Source organism: Schistocerca piceifrons, chromosome 7 (genome assembly GCF_021461385.2).
Source record: "Schistocerca piceifrons isolate TAMUIC-IGC-003096 chromosome 7, iqSchPice1.1, whole genome shotgun sequence".
Classification (NCBI taxonomy): domain Eukaryota; kingdom Metazoa; phylum Arthropoda; class Insecta; order Orthoptera; family Acrididae; genus Schistocerca; species Schistocerca piceifrons.
Genome location: NC_060144.1, coordinates 412808595 through 412828778, shown reverse-complemented (window position 1 = coordinate 412828778; position 20184 = coordinate 412808595). Strand labels below are relative to the sequence as shown.

The 20184-nt window shown below is 39.8% G+C and overlaps 1 protein-coding gene across 3 annotated transcripts in view; it reads right to left on the bottom strand.

Moving 5' to 3' along the window:
- LOC124709135 (DENN domain-containing protein Crag) overlaps window positions 1-20184 on the bottom strand; it is a 333511-nt gene that overhangs the window by 144459 nt on the left and 168868 nt on the right. For all 3 annotated transcript variants that reach the window (XM_047240798.1, XM_047240799.1, XM_047240801.1), the window contains 3 exons: window positions 17587-17827; window positions 10167-10310; window positions 9193-10086 (listed from right to left, as the gene is read on the bottom strand). In XM_047240798.1, coding sequence (XP_047096754.1) covers window positions 9193-10086; window positions 10167-10310; window positions 17587-17827 — 1279 coding nt within the window. The remainder of the gene's footprint in view (window positions 1-9192; window positions 10087-10166; window positions 10311-17586; window positions 17828-20184) is intronic.

Genomic DNA, 20184 nt, shown 5'->3' with positions numbered 1-20184 from the left:
GGTAAAACTCAGGGGATAATAGAGTTACAATCAATAGAGGCTTAATAAGAATTTATTTTCACATAATCTACAATATGACTTACGAGGTATTAATGGCAGTGTTGCACGCATGGGTACAGATATAAAAAAAATTTCTCACATTTTGCGCTGAAGGCAGTGCTTGAATAATACTATTTAGTGGAGTGTGGAGTATTTGCTCTAGTAGTTTATTTTCATTAAGTAGCAAATTGTAGAAGCTCACAAAAGAGAGACTAACAAATATAACAACAAAAATAATCAATTATTGACAAAATAATTTAACTTGATAGATAAAAACTCTAGTAGTCACCAAGCGGCGGCAGAAACACAGACACCAATTTCTCAGAACTCCGCAGGCGGGAACCAGCACTACAACATCCACCTGGCCTTATTTTATATTAATTTCTTCCATCTCAGTATTTTGCTTCACTCCATTTTAGTTTTCTACATCTGTCATTGTCTTACACATCTATTTTTCACTGCTCCCCTACCACCTCTGTTAAATACAATGCACTTAGCTTTTCACTTTTATTAACTCATAGATGATGTTTAAGCAGTAATCTCTGCCTGCACATTACCCTGTCTTCGACCTTTAAGCTCTCAGGTTTTCATATCTTGTCCAATGCAGTCCCCAACAGTCATTCCTTCTCATTCCATGCAGTCTCTTCTGATCTGCTGTTCTGGGTGACCTTCCCAAAACTGCCCCTTCTTCCTAGACCTCTCCAGTCCTTTCCCTTCACCCCTCTTCCTTTCCCTTCAACCATTCTGCCTGAAGAAGAAGCCACTGGCTCCGAAAGCTTGTCAAATACAACCGTATTTTATGTGTGTGTTCTGCTGCCGCTTGGTAAGTAGATTTTTTATCTATCCAGTTAAATTATTTAGACTAACAAATGTGGTTTTTATCATTGACAGAGCTTTTACTGTTTCTTTCATCTATCCACAAAGTTTTAATTACTGAAAATACTCTTTTGGGAGATGCATTAGAACCTGGAATAGTTAGTGAAAATTCAACCAAGTGTCTAAAATGTATTAGATACACACTCATTGCAAAAAATGAGTAAAATTTTCTCTCTGTTTTTCACTGACACCAACATTACAGTCCAGCAGTTTACCTTCACTCAGATTACACAACAGCACTCATCAAATAGTTCTCCCTTATCCATATCAAAGTTCACGACACTAGATTTTACAAAACTAAACAATTCTTGATCACTAATACAGCTGAAGGTTTTATATAGGGCGGTCTTCTTCATCAGTTAAAGAGTTACCAGTAATGGTTCACATCATTCATGAATCCATCCAATGCAGGTACCAGAGAGAGCTGTGGTGATATTGTTAAACTGGTGATGTGTCACTAGCCCCTCACTTTTCAACTAATGTAACTATTGTTTTACTACAATCAAACAATGGGAATATCCAGGATGGAATGTAACAATACTATGAGAAGGAAAGTTGCTACTCACCATATAGCGGAGATGCTGAGTCACAGATAGGCACAACAAGATGATTTTCACATTTAAAGCTTTCGGCCAATGGCCTTTGTCAACGCACACACACCACTGCAGTCTCAGGTAACTGAAGCCCTACTACGAGCAGCAGTATCAGTGCATGATGGGAGTGGTGACTGGGTGGGTGAAAGGAGGAGGCTGTGGCTGGGAGGGGGAGGGATAGTATGGTGGGGTTGGCAGACAGTGAAGTTCTGCAGATTGGGATGCGGGCAGGGGAGAGGTGGGGAGAGTAGCGGAAAAGGAGAGAAATAAAAATAAATAAATAAATAAATAAATTTAAAAAAAGACTGGAAGTCTTGGCAGAATGACGGCTGTGTAGTGCTGGAATGGGAGCAGGGAAGGGGCTAGATGGGTGAGGAAAGCGACTAATGAAGGTTGAGGCCAGGAGGGTTACAGGAATGTAGGATGTATTGCAGGGAAAGTTTCCACCCGCAAAATTCAGAACAACTGGTGTTGGTGGTAAGGATCCATATGGCACATGTTGTGAAGCAGTCATTGAAATGTTTGGCAACATGTTCAGCAACAGGGTGGTCCATTTGTTTCTTGGCCAAAGTTTGTCAGTGGCCATTCCTACAGACAGACAGACAGCATGTAGGTTGTCATGCCTACATAGAATGCAATACAGTTGTTGCAGCCTAGCTTGTAGACCACATGACTGGTTTCGCAGGTAGCCCTGCCTTTGATGGGATAGGTGACGTTAGTGACTGGACTAGAGCAGGTGGTGGTGGGAGGATGTAGGGGGCAGGGATATCTTTCCAGTCTCCCACCACCTCCCAAAGCCCTACCATCCGGCCACAGAGAAGCATTTCCCTCATAACTCAGGACCACCCAGGACTGGAGCAACTGAATTACATTCTCCACCAGGGTTTTGATTACCTCTTGTCGTGCCCACTATCCTTCCCAACCCTCCCACAGTGGTATTCCGCCGTCCACCGAATCTACACAATATATTCATCCATCCTCACACAACCTCTGCTCCCAATACCTTACCTCATGGCTCATACCCCTGTAATACACCTAAATGCAAGATCTGTCCCATACATCCTCCCACCACCACCTACTCTAGTCTGGTCGCTAACATCACCCATCCCATCACAGGCAGGGCTACCTGTGAAACCAGTCATGTGGTCTACAAGCTAAGCTGCAACCACTGTGCAGCATTCTAAGCTGCAACCACTGTGCTGCATTCTAAGCTGCAACCACTGCTGCATTCTATGTACGCATGACAACCAACAAGCTGTCCGTCGGTATGAAGGGCCACCGACAAACTGTGGCCAAGAAACAAGTGGACCACCCTGCTGCTGAACGTGCTGCCAAACATGATATCCTTTATTTCAATGACTGCTTCACAGCCAGTGCCATATGGATCCTTCCGAACAACACCAGATTTTCTGAATTGTGCAGGTGGGAACTTTCCCTGCAATACATCCTATGTTCCCATAACCCCTTTGGCCTCAACATTCGTTAGTCGCTCTCCTCACCAATCCAGCCCCTCCCTACTCCAATTCCAGCACTACACAGCCGTCATTCTATCACCACAACCACTGTTTTTTTATTTATTTTACTTTATTTTATTATTTTTATTTATTATGAAGTTGCAAGAAGATGGAAACAATATATAGGAAAACTGTACAGCAGACCAGACCTGTCTGAAAACATCATGGAAGAAGAAACAGAAGTAGATGCACACAACATAGGTGAACCTATATTAAAGGTAGAGTTTGAACTAGCTCTGAAAAAATTGAAAAACAACAAATCGCCTGGTATAGACAATATCCCAGCCGAACTTCTGAAATCTGGAGGAGCAAAACTGAATCAGGAGTTGTATAATCTTGTTTTCAACACGTACGAGCAGGGTAAAATTCCTACAGACTTTGAGAAAAACATTATGATCCCCATTCCAAAGAAGGCAAATGCTACAAGATGTGAAAATTATAGGACACTCGGCCTAGTTACTCACGCCTCTAAAATATTAACCTCAATTATCCTAAAACGCATAGAACAAAAAGTCGAAGCTACACTCTCCGAAGACCAGTTTGGATTCCGGAAAGATAGAGGAACCAGAGAAGCAATATTTGCTCTAAAACTAATAATAGAGAAACGACTAGATAAGAACCTGAAAACATACATAGCTTTCGTAGATGTAGAGAAAGCCTTTGATAATGTTAAGTGGGATAAAATGTTTGAGGTACTCAAAAAAGTAGGAATAGACCATAAAGATAGAAAAATGATATGGAACCTGTACAAAAACGAGACAGCAGTTATCCGTGGACGGACAAAACAAGAAGAGGTGCAGATACAGAAAGGTGTCCGACAAGGTTGCGCACTATCCCCTGTTATCTTTAACGTATACATTGAAGAGGCGCTGAAAAAAGTAAGGGAAAATTCACAGACAGGTGTAGTAATTCATGGCCAACGAATAGATATGATAAGATATGCCGATGATATAGCTGTCCTGGCTGAAAGTGAAGAAGATCTTGTAGTCCTACTGAATAGAATGGATAAAGTTATCGGTGAAGAATATAATATGAGAATTAATAAAGCAAAAACAAAAGTAATGGCATGCGACAAAGAAGATCAAGTGAAAGTCCAAGTTCATGTAGGCAATGAACTGCTTGAACAAGTTGATAAATTTACTTATCTGGGCAGTAATATTACCAGGGATGGAAGGAGCAAGGCAGAAGTGAGAAGTAGAATAGCTCAAGCAAAGGCTGCTTTTAACAAGAAGAAAAACATATTAACATCTAAGAGCATCAGCCTTGAAACCAGGAAAAGATTTTTGAAATCATATGTGTGGAGTGTGGCATGCTATGGGTGTGAAACATGGACTCTCAGGACAGAGGAACAGCAGAAGCTAAATTCTTTTGAAATGTGGTGCTATAGACGCATGCTCAAAATAAAATGGATCGACAAGGTCACAAACGAAGTGGTTCTGGAAAGAGCAGGTGAGAAGAGAAGCTTCTGGAGTTTCATTGTTAAAAGAAGAGTGCAATTTACAGGCCATCTATTAAGACATAAAGGACTCCTGAACACAATCATAGAGGGATATGTCAAGGGAAAAAGACCAAGAGGAAGACCACGACTGAGGTACGTGGATCAAATCGTGAAAGATGTGGGATGTGACACCTATAAAGAAATGAAGAGAAAAGCTGAAAGACACACAGAATGGAGACAAGCTGCCATTGTAGCAGTTGCAAACCAATCCTTGGATTGACCACTACAGAAGAAGAAGAAGATTTATTTCTCTCTTTTTCCATTACTCCCCCCCCCCCCCCTCCCCTGCCCCCAGCACAGCCTGCAGCACTGCACTCTCTGCCATCCCCACCATACTATTCCTCCCCTTCCCTGCCCCAGTCTCCTCCTTTCCCTCACCCAGCTGCCACTCCCATCATGCACTGGTGCTGCTGCTTGCAGTGTGGTTTCAGTTGCCTGAGACTGCAGTCGTGTGTGTGAGTTGTGTTTGCATTGAGTGTGTGTTTGCATATGTGTATCTCTTGTTGGCAAAGGCCATTGGCCGAAAGCTAAGTGTGAAAATCTTCTTCTTGTCCCTATCTGCAACACAGCATCTCCGCTATATGGTGAGTAGCAACTTTCCTTCTTGTAATATTGATTTACTACATATGTCAAAAATCTTTTGTCTGCAACATCAGTTACATTTACATTTTCTTTTTCTATGCACAGAATACTGTTGGAGAAAATACTGTAACTAGCTTAAAGAAACTGAAGAGTGATTAAGGAGAGCAGATGTTTTGAAGGGGGGGGGGGGGGGGAATCTTCAGAGTGACAGGATACTTGTTAAGGGATGGGAAGTAGGATTCTAATGCTTGGGAAATATCAATGACACTTTAAACAGCTTGTAGCAGGTATAACCATCTTATTTTACTCCAGCCTAAGAGTTTCTTGTATTCTTCCTCAGTGAAGTCAGAGAAGGATTTTAGTTTCTCAACAAGTGGGCAGTACAGGCATGGAAATGTTGGTAGATTTCATCAATAATGATCTGTATATCAATTAGTGTGCAATCTGTGCCAGTTTGGACAATGCCGTGTACAATATGAGCAGAACACCCTACCCCAATCAAATTATTTTCACGCTTTCACTGCAACTTAAAATAAAATACTGTTTTAATCTTTCCATTTCTTTACTCCATATTTGCTGTGTATGTCATCAGCAGAAACTGTTACGACATTTCTCTTAAGATTGTACTTCTCCAACATCTGTAAGACATACGGAGTCAAATGCTTTGGACTTCCACAACCAAAGTTCACCAACTACGACACTCTCATTACAATGCCTTTATCTGGGCGGTAAAACCTAACCACTAAAGGGCTAGTTTGAAGTCTATGTGGCTGGAAGAATCTGTCATCACTGAAATAGACTTTACTGCTTTCAGTTCCTTCATTATTCGTTAGAAAATGGCACAATCACATTCATGATCACTAATTTGGTTTTCATTTGTGAGCATGAGAACTTCTTGTTGAACAATGATTTAATTAATTATCTCATTGAAGCTGTCCATGGACTTGAAACTCTGGTTGACTATGTGGTACACAAATAAAGCTTCTTGGACCAGAAGTTGCTTATCCATGTCTGAAACTACCTTCTGCAAAAACTAGTTATCAAATTTTGATCTTGAAGAGTTAACCTGGAACTCAGCTTTATGTTTGTCAGACTTCATGTGAGTTACTATTCAATGCGCATTCCATGTCCAGTGCCACATTTTGGACCACAAAACTGCACCCACAGCATTCTTCTCACTTCTTTTAATTAATGGGAATTCTTGCAGTGCCTTACTGTTTAGTTTACACTTGCATTTTCCCATAATTAACATAAGCAATATTTAGATAATCAGAATCACTGCTGCAAGCACTGGAAACACTAAACTACTCTACACAGTACAACACACTGAAGTTAGAACACATGCACCTGTTCCAATGATCACAATAACATCAATTTTCTGAATCAATCAATATATTATATGAATACAAAGATGAGGTGACTTACCGAACAAAAACGCTGGCAGGTCGATAGACACACAAACAAACACAAACATACACACAAAATTCAAGCTTTCGCAACAAATTGTTGCCTCATCAGGAAAGAGGGAAGGAGAGGGGAAGACGAAAGGAAGTGGGTTTTAAAGGAGAGGGTAAGGAGTCATTCCAATCCCGGGAGCGGAAAGACTTACCTTAGGGGGAAAAAAGGACAGGTATACACTCGCACACACGCACATATCCATCCACACATACAGACACAAGCAGACATATTTAAAGACAAAGAGTTTGGGCAGAGATGTCAGTCGAGGCAGAAGTATAGAGGCAAAGAAGTTGTTGAAAGACAGGTGAGGTATGAGTGGCGGCAACTTGAAATTAGCGGAGATTGAGGCCTGGCGGATGACGAGAAGAGAGAATATACTGAAGGGCAAGTTCCCATCTCCGGAGTTCGGATAGGTTGGTGTTGGTGGGAAGTATCCAGATAACCCGGACGGTGTAACACTGTGCCAAGATGTGCTGGCCGTGCACCAAGGCATGTTTAGCCACAGGGTGATCCTCATTACCAACAAACACTGTCTGCCTGTGTCCATTCATGCATCATCGCATGAATGGACACAGGCAGACAGTGTTTGTTGGTAATGAGGATCACCCTGTGGCTAAACATGCCTTGGTGCACGGCCAGCACATCTTGGCACAGTGTTACACCGTCCGGGTTATCTGGATACTTCCCACCAACACCAACCTATCCGAACTCCGGAGATGGGAACTTGCCCTTCAGTATATCCTCTCTTCTCGTCATCCGCCAGGCCTCAATCTCCGCTAATTTCAAGTTGCCGCCACTCATACCTCACCTGTCTTTCAACAACTTCTTTGCCTCTACACTTCTGCCTCGACTGACATCTCTGCCCAAACTCTTTGTCTTTAAATATGTCTGCTTGTGTCTGTATGTGTGGATGGATATGTGCGTGTGTGCGAGTGTATACCTGTCCTTTTTTCCCCCTAAGGTAAGTCTTTCCGCTCCCGGGATTGGAATGACTCCTTACCCTCTCCTTTAAAACCCACTTCCTTTCGTCTTCCCCTCTCCTTCCCTCTTTCCTGATGAGGCAACAATTTGTTGCGAAAGCTTGAATTTTGTGTGTATGTTTGTGTTTGTTTGTGTGTCTATCGACCTGCCAGCGTTTTTGTTCGGTAAGTCACCTCATCTTTGTATTTATATATAATTTTTCCCACGTGGAATGTTTCCTTCCATTATGTTAATATATTATATGAACTTGACAACTAAAACAGTTCAGTTTTTTCATGCAAATGACACACAATGCTAGTGTTCAGAAACTTCAGACAAACAAACCATTGTATCAGGATAGGTAAAAAGGTAAAAAGTCACACTAAGAGGGAAATGCAGGACATTTCACTGTTCCCAAAGAGGGTTTGGGGACTCCGGGACATTTAATTAAAAACTGGGACTGTCCTGGAAACACTAAGACAAATGGGAACCCCAGGCTTGCCCCACACATTTTCCCTAATTCTTCACCCCCTTCCTCTCCCCCACCTTCTACACATGTGTCTGCTTGGGCAACCATTCATTAACAGGCAATGTTGGGGGGGGGGGGAGGGGGGGGGGGAGAGAGAGAGAGAGAGAGAGAGAGAGAGTGTGTGTGTTAGGGGGCAGGACAGGAGGAAGGGTGGGGGGGTGGGGTGAGGGGTCACACACGCATGCGTATGTGTACTCTAACTCAAAAAAGCATTCATCCCAAAGCTAGCAAAGATCTCATTATTAACATTACTATAAACTGCACTTACTTAAATGCACTGATTAAACAGAAATTCAACAATTTCTGTCATTTTTTCTGAAATTTGTTCACATGAAACAAAGTATCTTCTTAGAATATTTTAGGTTATTGAAGCCGGCCATGTAGTTCACTTTTTGCTGCTGTTTCACAGTGTGCATGCTTTGCAAGAAGTAATAAAATGGCAGTGTAAGTAGGCCATTGCAATGCTATACAATTAGTCTGGTGGTTGGTATAACTTAAATTTTTGCTATATCATAGAGTGAATGACACAGTGGAGCCACGTATGCACACAAGCACTTCATGCATGCAACCACACACCCACACACACACACACACACACACACACACACACACACACACACACACACAACCACTTAGCTATATGCAGCAACATGGTAAAGTTGAGTGTGTTGATGTGCAAGCCAATATACATATAAGCAAATTTCTGGTTGAACATTTACTGTAAAACTGTTTTTGGATTTTTCTCTGCAAATAAATGAAGTCCAAATTCATTCATGGAAATAAAGCAGTGAACTTTAATGCTTTAAAGTCACATTAATCAGTCATTTTACCCCAGATGTAAGGAATATCTTTTACTTTGTTAGGAGTTTAGATTTGTTTACTAGCAAATACGAAAACTAACAGACATCACTATTTTATGAAGCAGGATGTAGTGCAAAAAAGATTAATGAGTGAACTTTGATTGGAAAAATGTCTTGATATACTATTTAACTGTCCAAAGGTTTGTGTAATATTACTGTCAAAGTAGAGACTTTTTTAAAAATTTTTTCATTTAAATTGTATCAAAAACTACCTGAACTTTGATGCCTTGCAGTGTAATCTGCCCAGTTTCTTGATGTCAATAATTATATAAATGAAACTCACCTGAATGGTAACTTGAAGCTTGAACCAAGGCTGCTTATACTTGAAGTTACCCCACCAGACGTAACCGGAACATCAACAGGCATTGTCGATGATCGTTGCATCGACTTTCCTTGCACAGAGTGAGCTTCTCCCTCCCCTTCTTCTAATTCATCCTCATCTCCAACCTGAGAACTTTCTTGAGTAAAAGTTGCACTACGAGACACACCCTGAGTTCGTCCCCGACCACCAAAAAGCACCGGGCCTCTCTCACTATCTGACAACTCTAACACAACTGCTGCAGTGTTTGAATTATACTGAGATGCACTGGGATGATCTTGAATGTTAGGTGGTTCTGGTGACTCTGTGTCTTGGGGTATGTCATCTTCCATATGTAGAGCCCCAAGGGGGTCATTCTCCGTAACAGGTGTCCTTACGGGTGAGGTCTTCTGGGAATGAGCAGCAGAATTCTTACTAGGAGAATCTAGTGGTCCATTTGCATGATTTGGGTCACACTGAAAATTCTCTCTTTCCTCCTGTGTCTGATGCGTATCACTTGCAGTAGTTGCAGAGTGCAAAACTTGGGGAGTTTTATTTACCATAAAGGAGGACGAATTCTTAATATTCTTATTCTTCACATTATTATGATAATCAAGAAGAGAATCAGTGCTGCTTTTCTTAAGACTACTGTCACTGTCTAGCTTCTTCATACCTACACGATCCCACATTTCATTTCCTACCCGACTAACTTTTGAACCCCAGGCAGACATTAGTTTACCAAAGTGTTTGGGTGTGTTACTGCCAACAGAGTCCAAATCATCAGTACTGCCAGCTGAACTTCGCTCTTCCAGATGTTCTGACGATGATTCCCGGCTTTGACGCCGTAATGTTAGGCTGTTTCTACGACCAAACAGAGCCCTGCCAAAATATACAACACGAAAATTAAAAGAAAATACTGCATGGAGAAAAAGACTACTACAATGGTTGATGTAATTTACCTGCTTGGAATGACTTTAGAGCTTGGAGATTTTGTAGTTCTGGGAAGTTCTGGAATTGAAGGCACATTATTGGTGTTGTTATGAAGTTCTGCCTGAAGACCAAGTTTGTCCAAAATTTGAGCATCATTGGCAAAACTCTCTGACCTGATCAGAAAAAAAGTAGAGAATAATTTGAAAACTCTAATTACAAAAAGCTGCTTCTTAATGTCTGTTGTGATCAGTACTCTACACTGACAAGCACAATAATGTAACTGGACAATAAAATATGCAATGTGTGTCCATAACTGTAATGTAATATCATGTGTCAAGTAGTAAAATTACAAGGAGACAGGATGGCTGACCAGTATTTAATCTTTAGGAAGCACAGTTCCAACACCTGAGAGTGACACATTTAAAAGTGGAAAAAAATTATACCTGGGTTTTTGAACTGATAATTTCTTCCTCAGGAAGGAGAGAGGGATGGTTAGAAAGGAGGGACAGGTCATCTGACCAACAGACTGAGATAAAAACATTTATTGTGAGGACAAGGGATGGAGGCATCAGAGAGAGTAAAAGATTAAAGACAGTATATTCATAAGCATTGTGCCAGCTTCAGTACAGAGATGAATTAATCCATCTTTATGTCTCACTCTGATTGTCTATCATCCCTTGACTGAAGCCGACCCAGTCTTTATCAAGTGTTTTCAGTCAGTCTCTTTCAATGTCTCTCCTTTCATCTTTGTCTCTCCTGTCCTCACAAAAGGAGGGTTCCTCTAAACCCGGAGCCTGAGCTAACGGTACCACAGGTTGGTGTAGTTTTTTCTACTTTTAAGTGTGTTCTTGGAACTGCAGCTCAAAGTGAGTACTGCCTGGCCAACCATATATCTCCTTTAATTACTCTATATTGTGTTACAGATAATCATGAAAACGTCGTACTACACACTTCAGGCAAAAAGTTTAAACTGTTCTATATCTAGTAAGCATTACTTACAAAATTTGGTTTTGGGAAACAGGTATCGACAAAAATGTAATACGACTCCTTCCTGTGGTCACTTACACAAATTTCAGAACTTGCACACTGACATCAGCCTGTCTTAATTTATTCATTTGGGCTAACACACAGACAGCTTACAGCATGGTACTTCAGAGTCCTTAAACACGAAGTTAAGCCTAATACCTCTTACCCTGGAGTGCAGCGTGTATTCCAATGCGTTCACTGCTTCATTTCATTACATTATGGCACCACTATCAAGATACAGCAACACACGACGAACAGATTATGCATTAAAGCCAATAACACTGTTTTTATTACATTCATCAATAATCATAATGAAAGGATAACATTTTTTATACTTGTAAAGGACAGAAGTATAAGCAAACAGATCTCTAAATAACTTTATAGAGTTGAAAATCAGCAACCACCTGGGTGCAAGGTGCTCACAAGTTTCGAAATAAGCTATGCAACAGAAGATGCAATGGAATGAGACATGTTCAAACGAAAGCCAAGTTCAGCACAAAATGCGTTACAAGCTTTAACAGGGTCCTAGTTGGTGTACTTAATAGTCTTATATATATCACTTACAACTGAAAGTCTTTCATGTGTTATGACAACATTAGTGCAAAGGAAACCAGCTGTTCCTGAATTAAGGCTCTGTTAAACAGTCAGCTGCCCGCATGGCAGAAGGAACTGCTGCCTGTCATGGTCAGTGATGAATAGACAACGAGCAGGGTTCAGTATTCAAGTAGTTAAATAGTGCTTCCTCTGAGTATATTTGTAGCCATGCAGCTCAAACACTGAAAGTACTTTGTTGGGTCAAAATGCCAATGTCACAATTTGCACATAAGACTAATATCAAATGAAAGAAGTCGGCACTAAGGAATGAAGTGTCAATTAGCAGTAATTTTAACATCTATAAATAATAACAATAATAATAATAATAATAAACCTGACATCATACTCACCAATAAAAAGAAGAAATTAACACAACTAATCGAAATATCCATACCCAATACAACAAATATACAAAAGAAAACAGGAGAAAAAATTGAAAAATACATCCAACTGGCTGAGGAAGTCAAGGACATGTGGCATCAGGATAAAGTTGACATTATACCAATTATACTATCAACTACAGGAGTCATACCACACAAGATCCACCAGTACATCAATGCAATACAGCTACATCCAAACTTATATATACAACTACGGAAATCCGTAATTATTGATACATGTTCAATTACCCGAAAGTTCCTAAATGCAATATAACATATACTGTACAGTTACAAGGAAGTGACGCTTGATCAAGGTCCGCATCACTTTCCATTTTTAACCAGGCTTAACGTCTGAGAAAGTAAAGAAATAATAATAATGTTTGTAGTGGGTGGTTGTGGTGCTGTCACTATCAGTTGAGAAAATCTGCTCTCATACAAGTATACACATATGCATGGAGATACCATAATTAAATAAAATGATTAAATTGATGTACAGCTTATGCCTTGTTGAACTGCGAGCAAGTTGCCAAATCTGAAACACATTAAAACAGTAATCTTATCTATTTATAGATTTTAAGTAACAAAGAATATACAGGGAAGGGCAATCCTTAGACTTTGTTTTATCTAATGTTGTGGTAATCAGATGTGAACTTGACTAGTGTGTAGCACCCATAAGTCTGTTGATACTTGCAGTCTGAGGTTTGTTGTTTGTTGTTATCTGACACAATGAATAGAAAGTACACATTTGTTTTGCAAATATGGTGGAAACATGACTCTAATTAAAGTGATGTTTTGTTTGCAGAGCATTTTCCAGACATCCAGCCCCCATTAAAATTAAAGATTTGAAAAGAGTGAGTTGGTAGTGAGATTTGATATTCAGGTAGGCCAAAGTCTGTTACTGCAGAAGAGAATATTAATACTGTTGCGCTTTGTTAATGCAATCACCTAATTAAATCTCAAAGACAAGCATCCAAGGAGTATGGAATAGCAAGAACAAACCTACAAAGTATTCAGAAAAAACAAAAATTAATATCACACAGACTTCAAGGGCTAAATGTAAGTGATCCAGACAGGCACATGGAATTCTGCTATTCGTACACAATCAGGCAAGAAGTTGATACCAAGTTAAAAAAAAAAAAAATCTTTTGAAGTGGGTAGTTGAAGTCAAATGGCAGAGTGAACAGACAAAACTATATCTACTAGGATTCTACAATGGAGACAGAGTTAAACTCTCTTGGCATGAGTTTATGGGTAGGGATTTTCAGTGATAGATCACTCAAGACTTATTTTTTTAAATGGACTGACAATTCTGTAAATTACCTAGTTATGATTCAAGATATGTTGGTAGAACTGGAAAATAGTCAACTTTTAAAAGCCTTCACTATTCTCATATACCACAGTCTGGTTATAGTCTCGAATATACTAAAAGATGAGGTTTATTCTGTGAAGATTTGTGATATTTAGCATTTGCAGGAATGAATCCAATCAAAATTTGATAACCTACAGTTTTGGAAGCTTTGTGACAAAATTTATAAACCAATGTTGAAAACGAAAAAGTGGAATGTTTGCCTAGCACAGCATGGAAACTACTTTGTATCTTTTGTAGGTTCACAGAACTCTTCATGTATTTCTGTGCAGATAATAAATTTTTGTTTTCATTTGGTTAGTATTACTGCAGCAAACACATTTTTGACGACTGGCTTATGACCCACCCTGTACAAAATACACAATATTGAAATGGCTGAAACAGAGGACACGTTCTTTGTAAAATTGCATGTTGACAGTTGATGGGAAGAAGAAGAAGAAACATAATTGCTCCATTTCAGTACACTGAAAACTATAGCACTGCAGAATGGCAATTTCTCCTGCTACAGTATTATTAAACATAACTATTTCCAGGCACTTATTCTGAGGAATCCTTGTTATGTAATGTCATAATTTCTCACTGTATCTACAACAAGCCATTTTCGGTACTATGTGTGTGGCTTTGTTTCATTATTATCCATTATACATACCCACATATCCTGGTACAAAGAAAATTCTTTTTCAGCTGATATAAATACAATCTTTCTCAAACCAGATTTTCTTTCAATAAGCAAAACAGAAGATCAGAGGAAATAGTTCTCACAATAGATCAGTTATTTTGTTTCCCCCCCCCCCCCCCCCCCCCCCCGATTTGTTTGTATGCGTGCTCTTTCAAGGAAAAATAGTTTTCTGTGTGTATGAAACTGACCAAGAAGAACAGGAAGATTATGGTCTATCAGACCATACATGTGGGAAATGATACTGTACTGGAAACACATACTGTTAGCGACTAGCAGGGTGTAAGGTTGACATATTTTAGTTGGCATCTTAGTACAAAGGTGAAACTTTGCTCGCAAAGTACGGTGCTCAATCAAAGCAGAGAAATACTACTACTTTTTGTTGTTTTACTTAGCAAGGGCCCTCTGGTATCTAGAAAGCATTCAGATTTTCATTTTGTTTTTATACGACTATCTTCAGCATTTGAAATTCTTAGAGCACTTGACTTATTTTTGTAGAGAAGACTTTTTGGCCTCTTTCAACAATTTCATGCCACACCCCTTGGTATTCATTAGTAGTTAAATATCTTTCCGTGAGTTATGCTCATTAATAAACAGGTATCCTTTTACTTTCTGTGTATTATGCTTTCAACACATAAGTTTTGGTATTCACTGTAAATATCTCAGTTTCAATACTGACTACCATCAAATAAAGAATGTGCTTCACTTTCTCTTTTAACCATTTGCACAAATAGAACTACAGGCTCTTGATGAAAATAACAAAGAAATGTATCATTCTTCACACAATACTATCCTAGTATTCTTCTAGTATGCTTCTCCAGTGCATATACTTGAAGATCTACAATGACTCATAACCAGCTTCAAGAGCATAGATGGGCAATTCAGTCAGACTAAAAATACCAAAAAGCATGCTCAGTCTGCTCTGAAATCACTCTGATAGGGTATGATGATATGATCTCCAACACATATTCAAAACACATACGAGATCTGTTCAAAAAATTCCAAGAACATTCATAATTTAGTGCCAATGGTGTGGTGTGTTGGAGCAAAATGCAGTTGAGATCGCTGCACACACCTGTGTTTAATGTGTAACTGCCGGAAGTTTTGTTGTTGTAAGTCTGTTAGTTATTGCTCAGTGTCATATTGAGTAGAACGCTGTGTTTCGCAGTTTGTGCGCAGTTTGCGGATTTCGAGACGGCAGAGTTAGAGAAGTGATGCGTCTGCATTAAATTTTACATGGAACTAAAGAAAACCTTTACAGACACACACCAAATGATGCAGGAAGCCTATAGTGATGAGCGCTTAAGATGGACTCAGTGTTCGAATGGATCACAAAGTTTAAGAATGGGTGGATGGAAGCTAAAGATGACCCTGTATGTCTACCAATGACACACGCCATGAATGTCAACAAAATTGTGCAAGCCAATTGAAGACAGACTGTGTGAGAGATTGTAGAAGAATGTAGAATTTCAGTTGGATCATGTCATGAAATCCTGACACAGCATTGTGTTGCCGCCGAGTTCGTACCACAGCTCATGAGTCGAGACCGGAAAGACGTTTGCCTCACAATCTGTGATGAGCTTTAGGACTGTGTTAATGAAAATGAGATGTTCCTTACCAGAATCATACCTGGTGACGAGGCGTGGGTCTACAGTCATGATCTTGAGACCAAGGTTCAGTCTTCACCACGGATCGGGAAAGATTCTCTAAGACCAAAACAAGCTCAACACATCATGTCAAATGCCAAAGCGATGCTGACAGTTTTCTTTGACTTTGAAGGATTAAATCATGAATTCGTGCCACAGGGACAGTGTGTTAATCGCTGGTACTATTGGGACGTGCTGTGACACCTGCAAGAAAATGTGAGAAGGAAATGGCCAGAAATATGGCAAGGCAATCATAGCTCTTGCATCACGATAAGGCACCTGGACATTCATCATTGTGGGTGTGTGACTGCACAAAAAACAAAATCACTGTGCTGCCTCATCCTCCGTACCATCCAGACCTGGTCTTGTGGACTTCTTTTATTTCCGAAGTTGAAAACCCCATTGAAAGGGTGAAGATTTGCAACGATAGATGAGATACAAGAAAATTCGCAGACAGCATTTCGAGCGATCTAGCAGGAGACATACCAAGACTGCTTCTGGAAGTGGAAATGGTATTGGGAGGGAGGGAGGGAGGGAGGGAGGGAGGAGGGAGGGGTGGTGTATCAATTGTGGAGGAGAGTACTGCGAAGGATAGCATTCACAATTAGTAAAAGGTAAGCACAGAAAAATTTTGTGGATAATGTTTCAGAATTTTTTGAACAAAACTCCTCAGTCACTTTGCCTACTAACGAAACACATTATCTGAATGTTTCACTAACAAGAAAGACATGCAAAACAGAATTCCATTTACCCATCCAGTCGTCACACATCTCGCCAACTTGACAATGGTTGTCCCGCCTCTGCTATATGGCTATGAAATCTCGAAACTTTACTACTACAAAGGCAAGAATTCAGAACACTTTAAACAGCAGAAATTTTTCTGTAGTGCAAATATCTAATGGGACCACTATGTAATGAGTGGTACACATTTATTGCACATCATAACTCCACCTCGCAAACTCTGCAACACTGCCATCATCAGACAATGTTTCTCCTCAACACACCTGGATTTATAATCAATAGCTTCATTATCACCACTGCTGCAAAACTTAACTTCCTACATAATCACAAAACTGCCAAACAGGATGCATAATACCATTTGGAAAAGATTATTCTTCCTCCAGCATCAGTACTTCACAATTTTACAAATGGGAACTTGGTCTGCAACATGCACTTGTCCCCATAACAGTTCTGACCCTATATTATGCTAATTAGTTACTTCAAATATTGCCAGAAAATGGAAAGTCCGGTGACAGTAGGGCATTAGTGCCTGGAGACAGTGGTCATGTGTGTGTGAATGCGGGTGAGTTTTCTACTTCTGAAAAAGGGCTTTGTCTACAAGCTGAAATATTTTTAGCATTCTTTTTCACTGTGTGCCTTCTCTGTGTGGTGAGTAGCAGTGTATCCTTTCCATATGGTTGGTATTCCAAATTTTGTCTCAGATTTGTTGCTCTCTCACCTATTCCTAAATTGTAAGATTCTCGATTGTCGTACTATAATAATTTCTTTATTGATTTCACTCTTAGGCAATTTCTGTTGTTTCCCTCGACTGACTATGCTGAGTAACTGTACTGTTTAATGTTGAATTCATATTGTTTCTTGTGACGATCGTCAGTGTTTTACTGAAAGACGGTTTCTTGGTTTTGAATAGTAATGTTTTTGTGTGATTTACTGCCCAGCTCTGGTGTCAACTGATAAGAAGACCTGTTTCTTATGTATACTTCTAACATATTAATGCAATGAGCAATGTATCAACAATACCTGCTAAGAAGCTTCCAAGCCTCAGTCTCAGAAGCTCGGTTTGGCTTTGGGCTGGCAGGCTGACCATGATGTCGCAGATTGAAGACAAACTCAGAACAACTACCACTCCGAGCACGTCTCCTCTGTGATCCTACTGTAGGGGAGTCACCTCCAAAAGCTGAGTCAAAAACGTCTGTCTCCTCTTCTGACAAAGATGGTCCATTGTACAAACCAGTCATCAATAGACCAGCACTGCTTTCAACTGTGTAAAACAATGTATGTACTTTAGCACAAAAAGTATTTTATAACTGTCATTTCTTTCAATAGAGCACACATTTATCTGCTTCCACATTCTAGCATCCCAAATTTCAACCAATTAACCTCAGTTGTATTAAATGTTCTCAGCACATTTGCAGCATTACTTCTTTATAGGGTGGTAGGTTGGACTTGATTTTGCAAATTGTAGAAAGTTACACAATCAAAGACAATGAAGAGAATTAACCCAATAAGACTATCAAAAACATTTAATACAACAGTTTCATTGTGAAAGCATGTGTTTATTCTAAACTTAAGTTCTAGGATTTTGAATTACAATTATGACACAGTTATGTGTGTTATTTACTATACCTATGGGAGTTAATGAGAACACACAACTAATGCCTGTGGGAATTTGCTTAGCTACAGAGCGCTCCGCAACACACCCCTCGCAATAAACTGCCATTAATAAAACAGAGATACAACTAGCTGTTTCACTTCACGATGTTCAATTTTGCTGTAAATATACAGGGGATATGCAGAATAATGTGAACAGTGGTAGTAATGGGGTGGTTGTGTTTGACAGTCAACAATGCAGGTACGGCACGTGTCATGCTGGACTGTGCATGTTCAGTACCAATTGCGCATTAGTAGAGGTTGTTTACGAGTAGAGCACATTTTGTATTTGCATTCAGAGCTCGAGGTTGACGTGTAAAGAAAAGATCTAACAGAGTTCCAAAGAAGGCAGAATATGGAGGCTCGATTAGCTGGAGCATAAGTAACCAAGACAGCCAACTTACTGAATGTTTCAGGAGCAACTGTTTGAACAGCATGACAGCCTACACAAAACATGGAAGGACATCATTGTATGAATGTAACAGTGGGCACAAATCAAAACTAAATGACAGAGATTGCCATACACTCACATGAATTGTGTCAAAACTACACAAAACTACATTGGCTAAAGTGACTGCAGAGTGAGCTGCTATACTGAAACCATCAGTGATGACAACCAACGCAACGAAGTGTAAAACAGGGTGTCAGGAGCATAAATCCTGGATGGCTAATCAGAAGAAACATGTCATACGGTCCGATGAGTCAATGTTTTCGTTATTTCCAACACTGGGCCAGGTTTATGCCTGGAGAACGCCAAAAGAAGCCTGCAATCCTGATTGCTTGATTCCAATAGTTAAGTGTGGAGGTGGAAGTGTGATGGTGTGGGCAGCCATATCATGGCATTCTGCTGGTCCCATCATTACTCTCAAAGGCCATGTTACATCCAATGATTATGTGAACTTTTTGGGTCATCAGGTGCATCCCATGTTTCAAATGTTATTCCCCAACAATGATGCCATATTTCAGGACGATAATGCAACAATTCACACAGCCAGGAAAGTACAATCGTGGTACGAGGAGCATGCAATTGAACTGCAGCATCTTCACTGGCCAACACAGTCCCCAGACTTGAACATTATCGAGCCCTTTCGGGCGGTACTGAAGCGCAGACTGCTGAGCTGATTTCCGCCTTCCTCTTCACTACAAGAGTTAGAAGAGGTTCTGATCGAAGAGTGGCACAACATTCCACTGAGGACTATACAATCATTATATGCCAGTATTCCAAGAAGAGTTGCAGCTGTATTACGGGCAAATGGAGGTCCAACCCCTTATTATTACTAAATGATTCCCAAATAAGTACAGGTGTTCACATTATTTGGCCATTCCCTGTATCTTTGCCTTATGGTTCATTTTTGACAGACTACACATTGCCAGGATTTCGTGTGTGACACACTCTGGAAGATTGCATGTAGTGTCTTTGATGTTTTTTGATAATACATCTGATTGTATCCCAACATGCTTAATATCAGTGACTGAACTGGCACATTCATGGAATAGCATTTGGAATTCAGTACTTTCTTTATTTGTGCTTTGTATACTCAAACGGTGTGAGTATCCAATAAGCAGTAGTTCACAGTTATGTGATATGTCTGAAGAATGAAATGTGTGTCTTCTTTGTGGTTATTACCAGTTCCATTTTCTTGAAAACAGTTTTATTATAAAATAGTCTCCAGTGTTCATTTACTTGGTATTATTTGTTTATGCACATTCTGATTATTCAACTTTCTAACTTTAGTATTCTATTTATTTTTGCAGTGTTTCACTTACGTATGTTATTTTTGGTAGTCAAACATTTTTAGAAGTGTAAGTTAGGTTCAACGCCACAAAAGATCCTGGATCAACAGATTAACCATATCAAAGGCATTTCACAACTGATACAGACCCCTCATCATAATTTTTTCCCACCCCTGCTTCTATCCCACATGTTCATCTTATGTGTTCTTATAACAGAGCCTTTTTCAAGTCTCA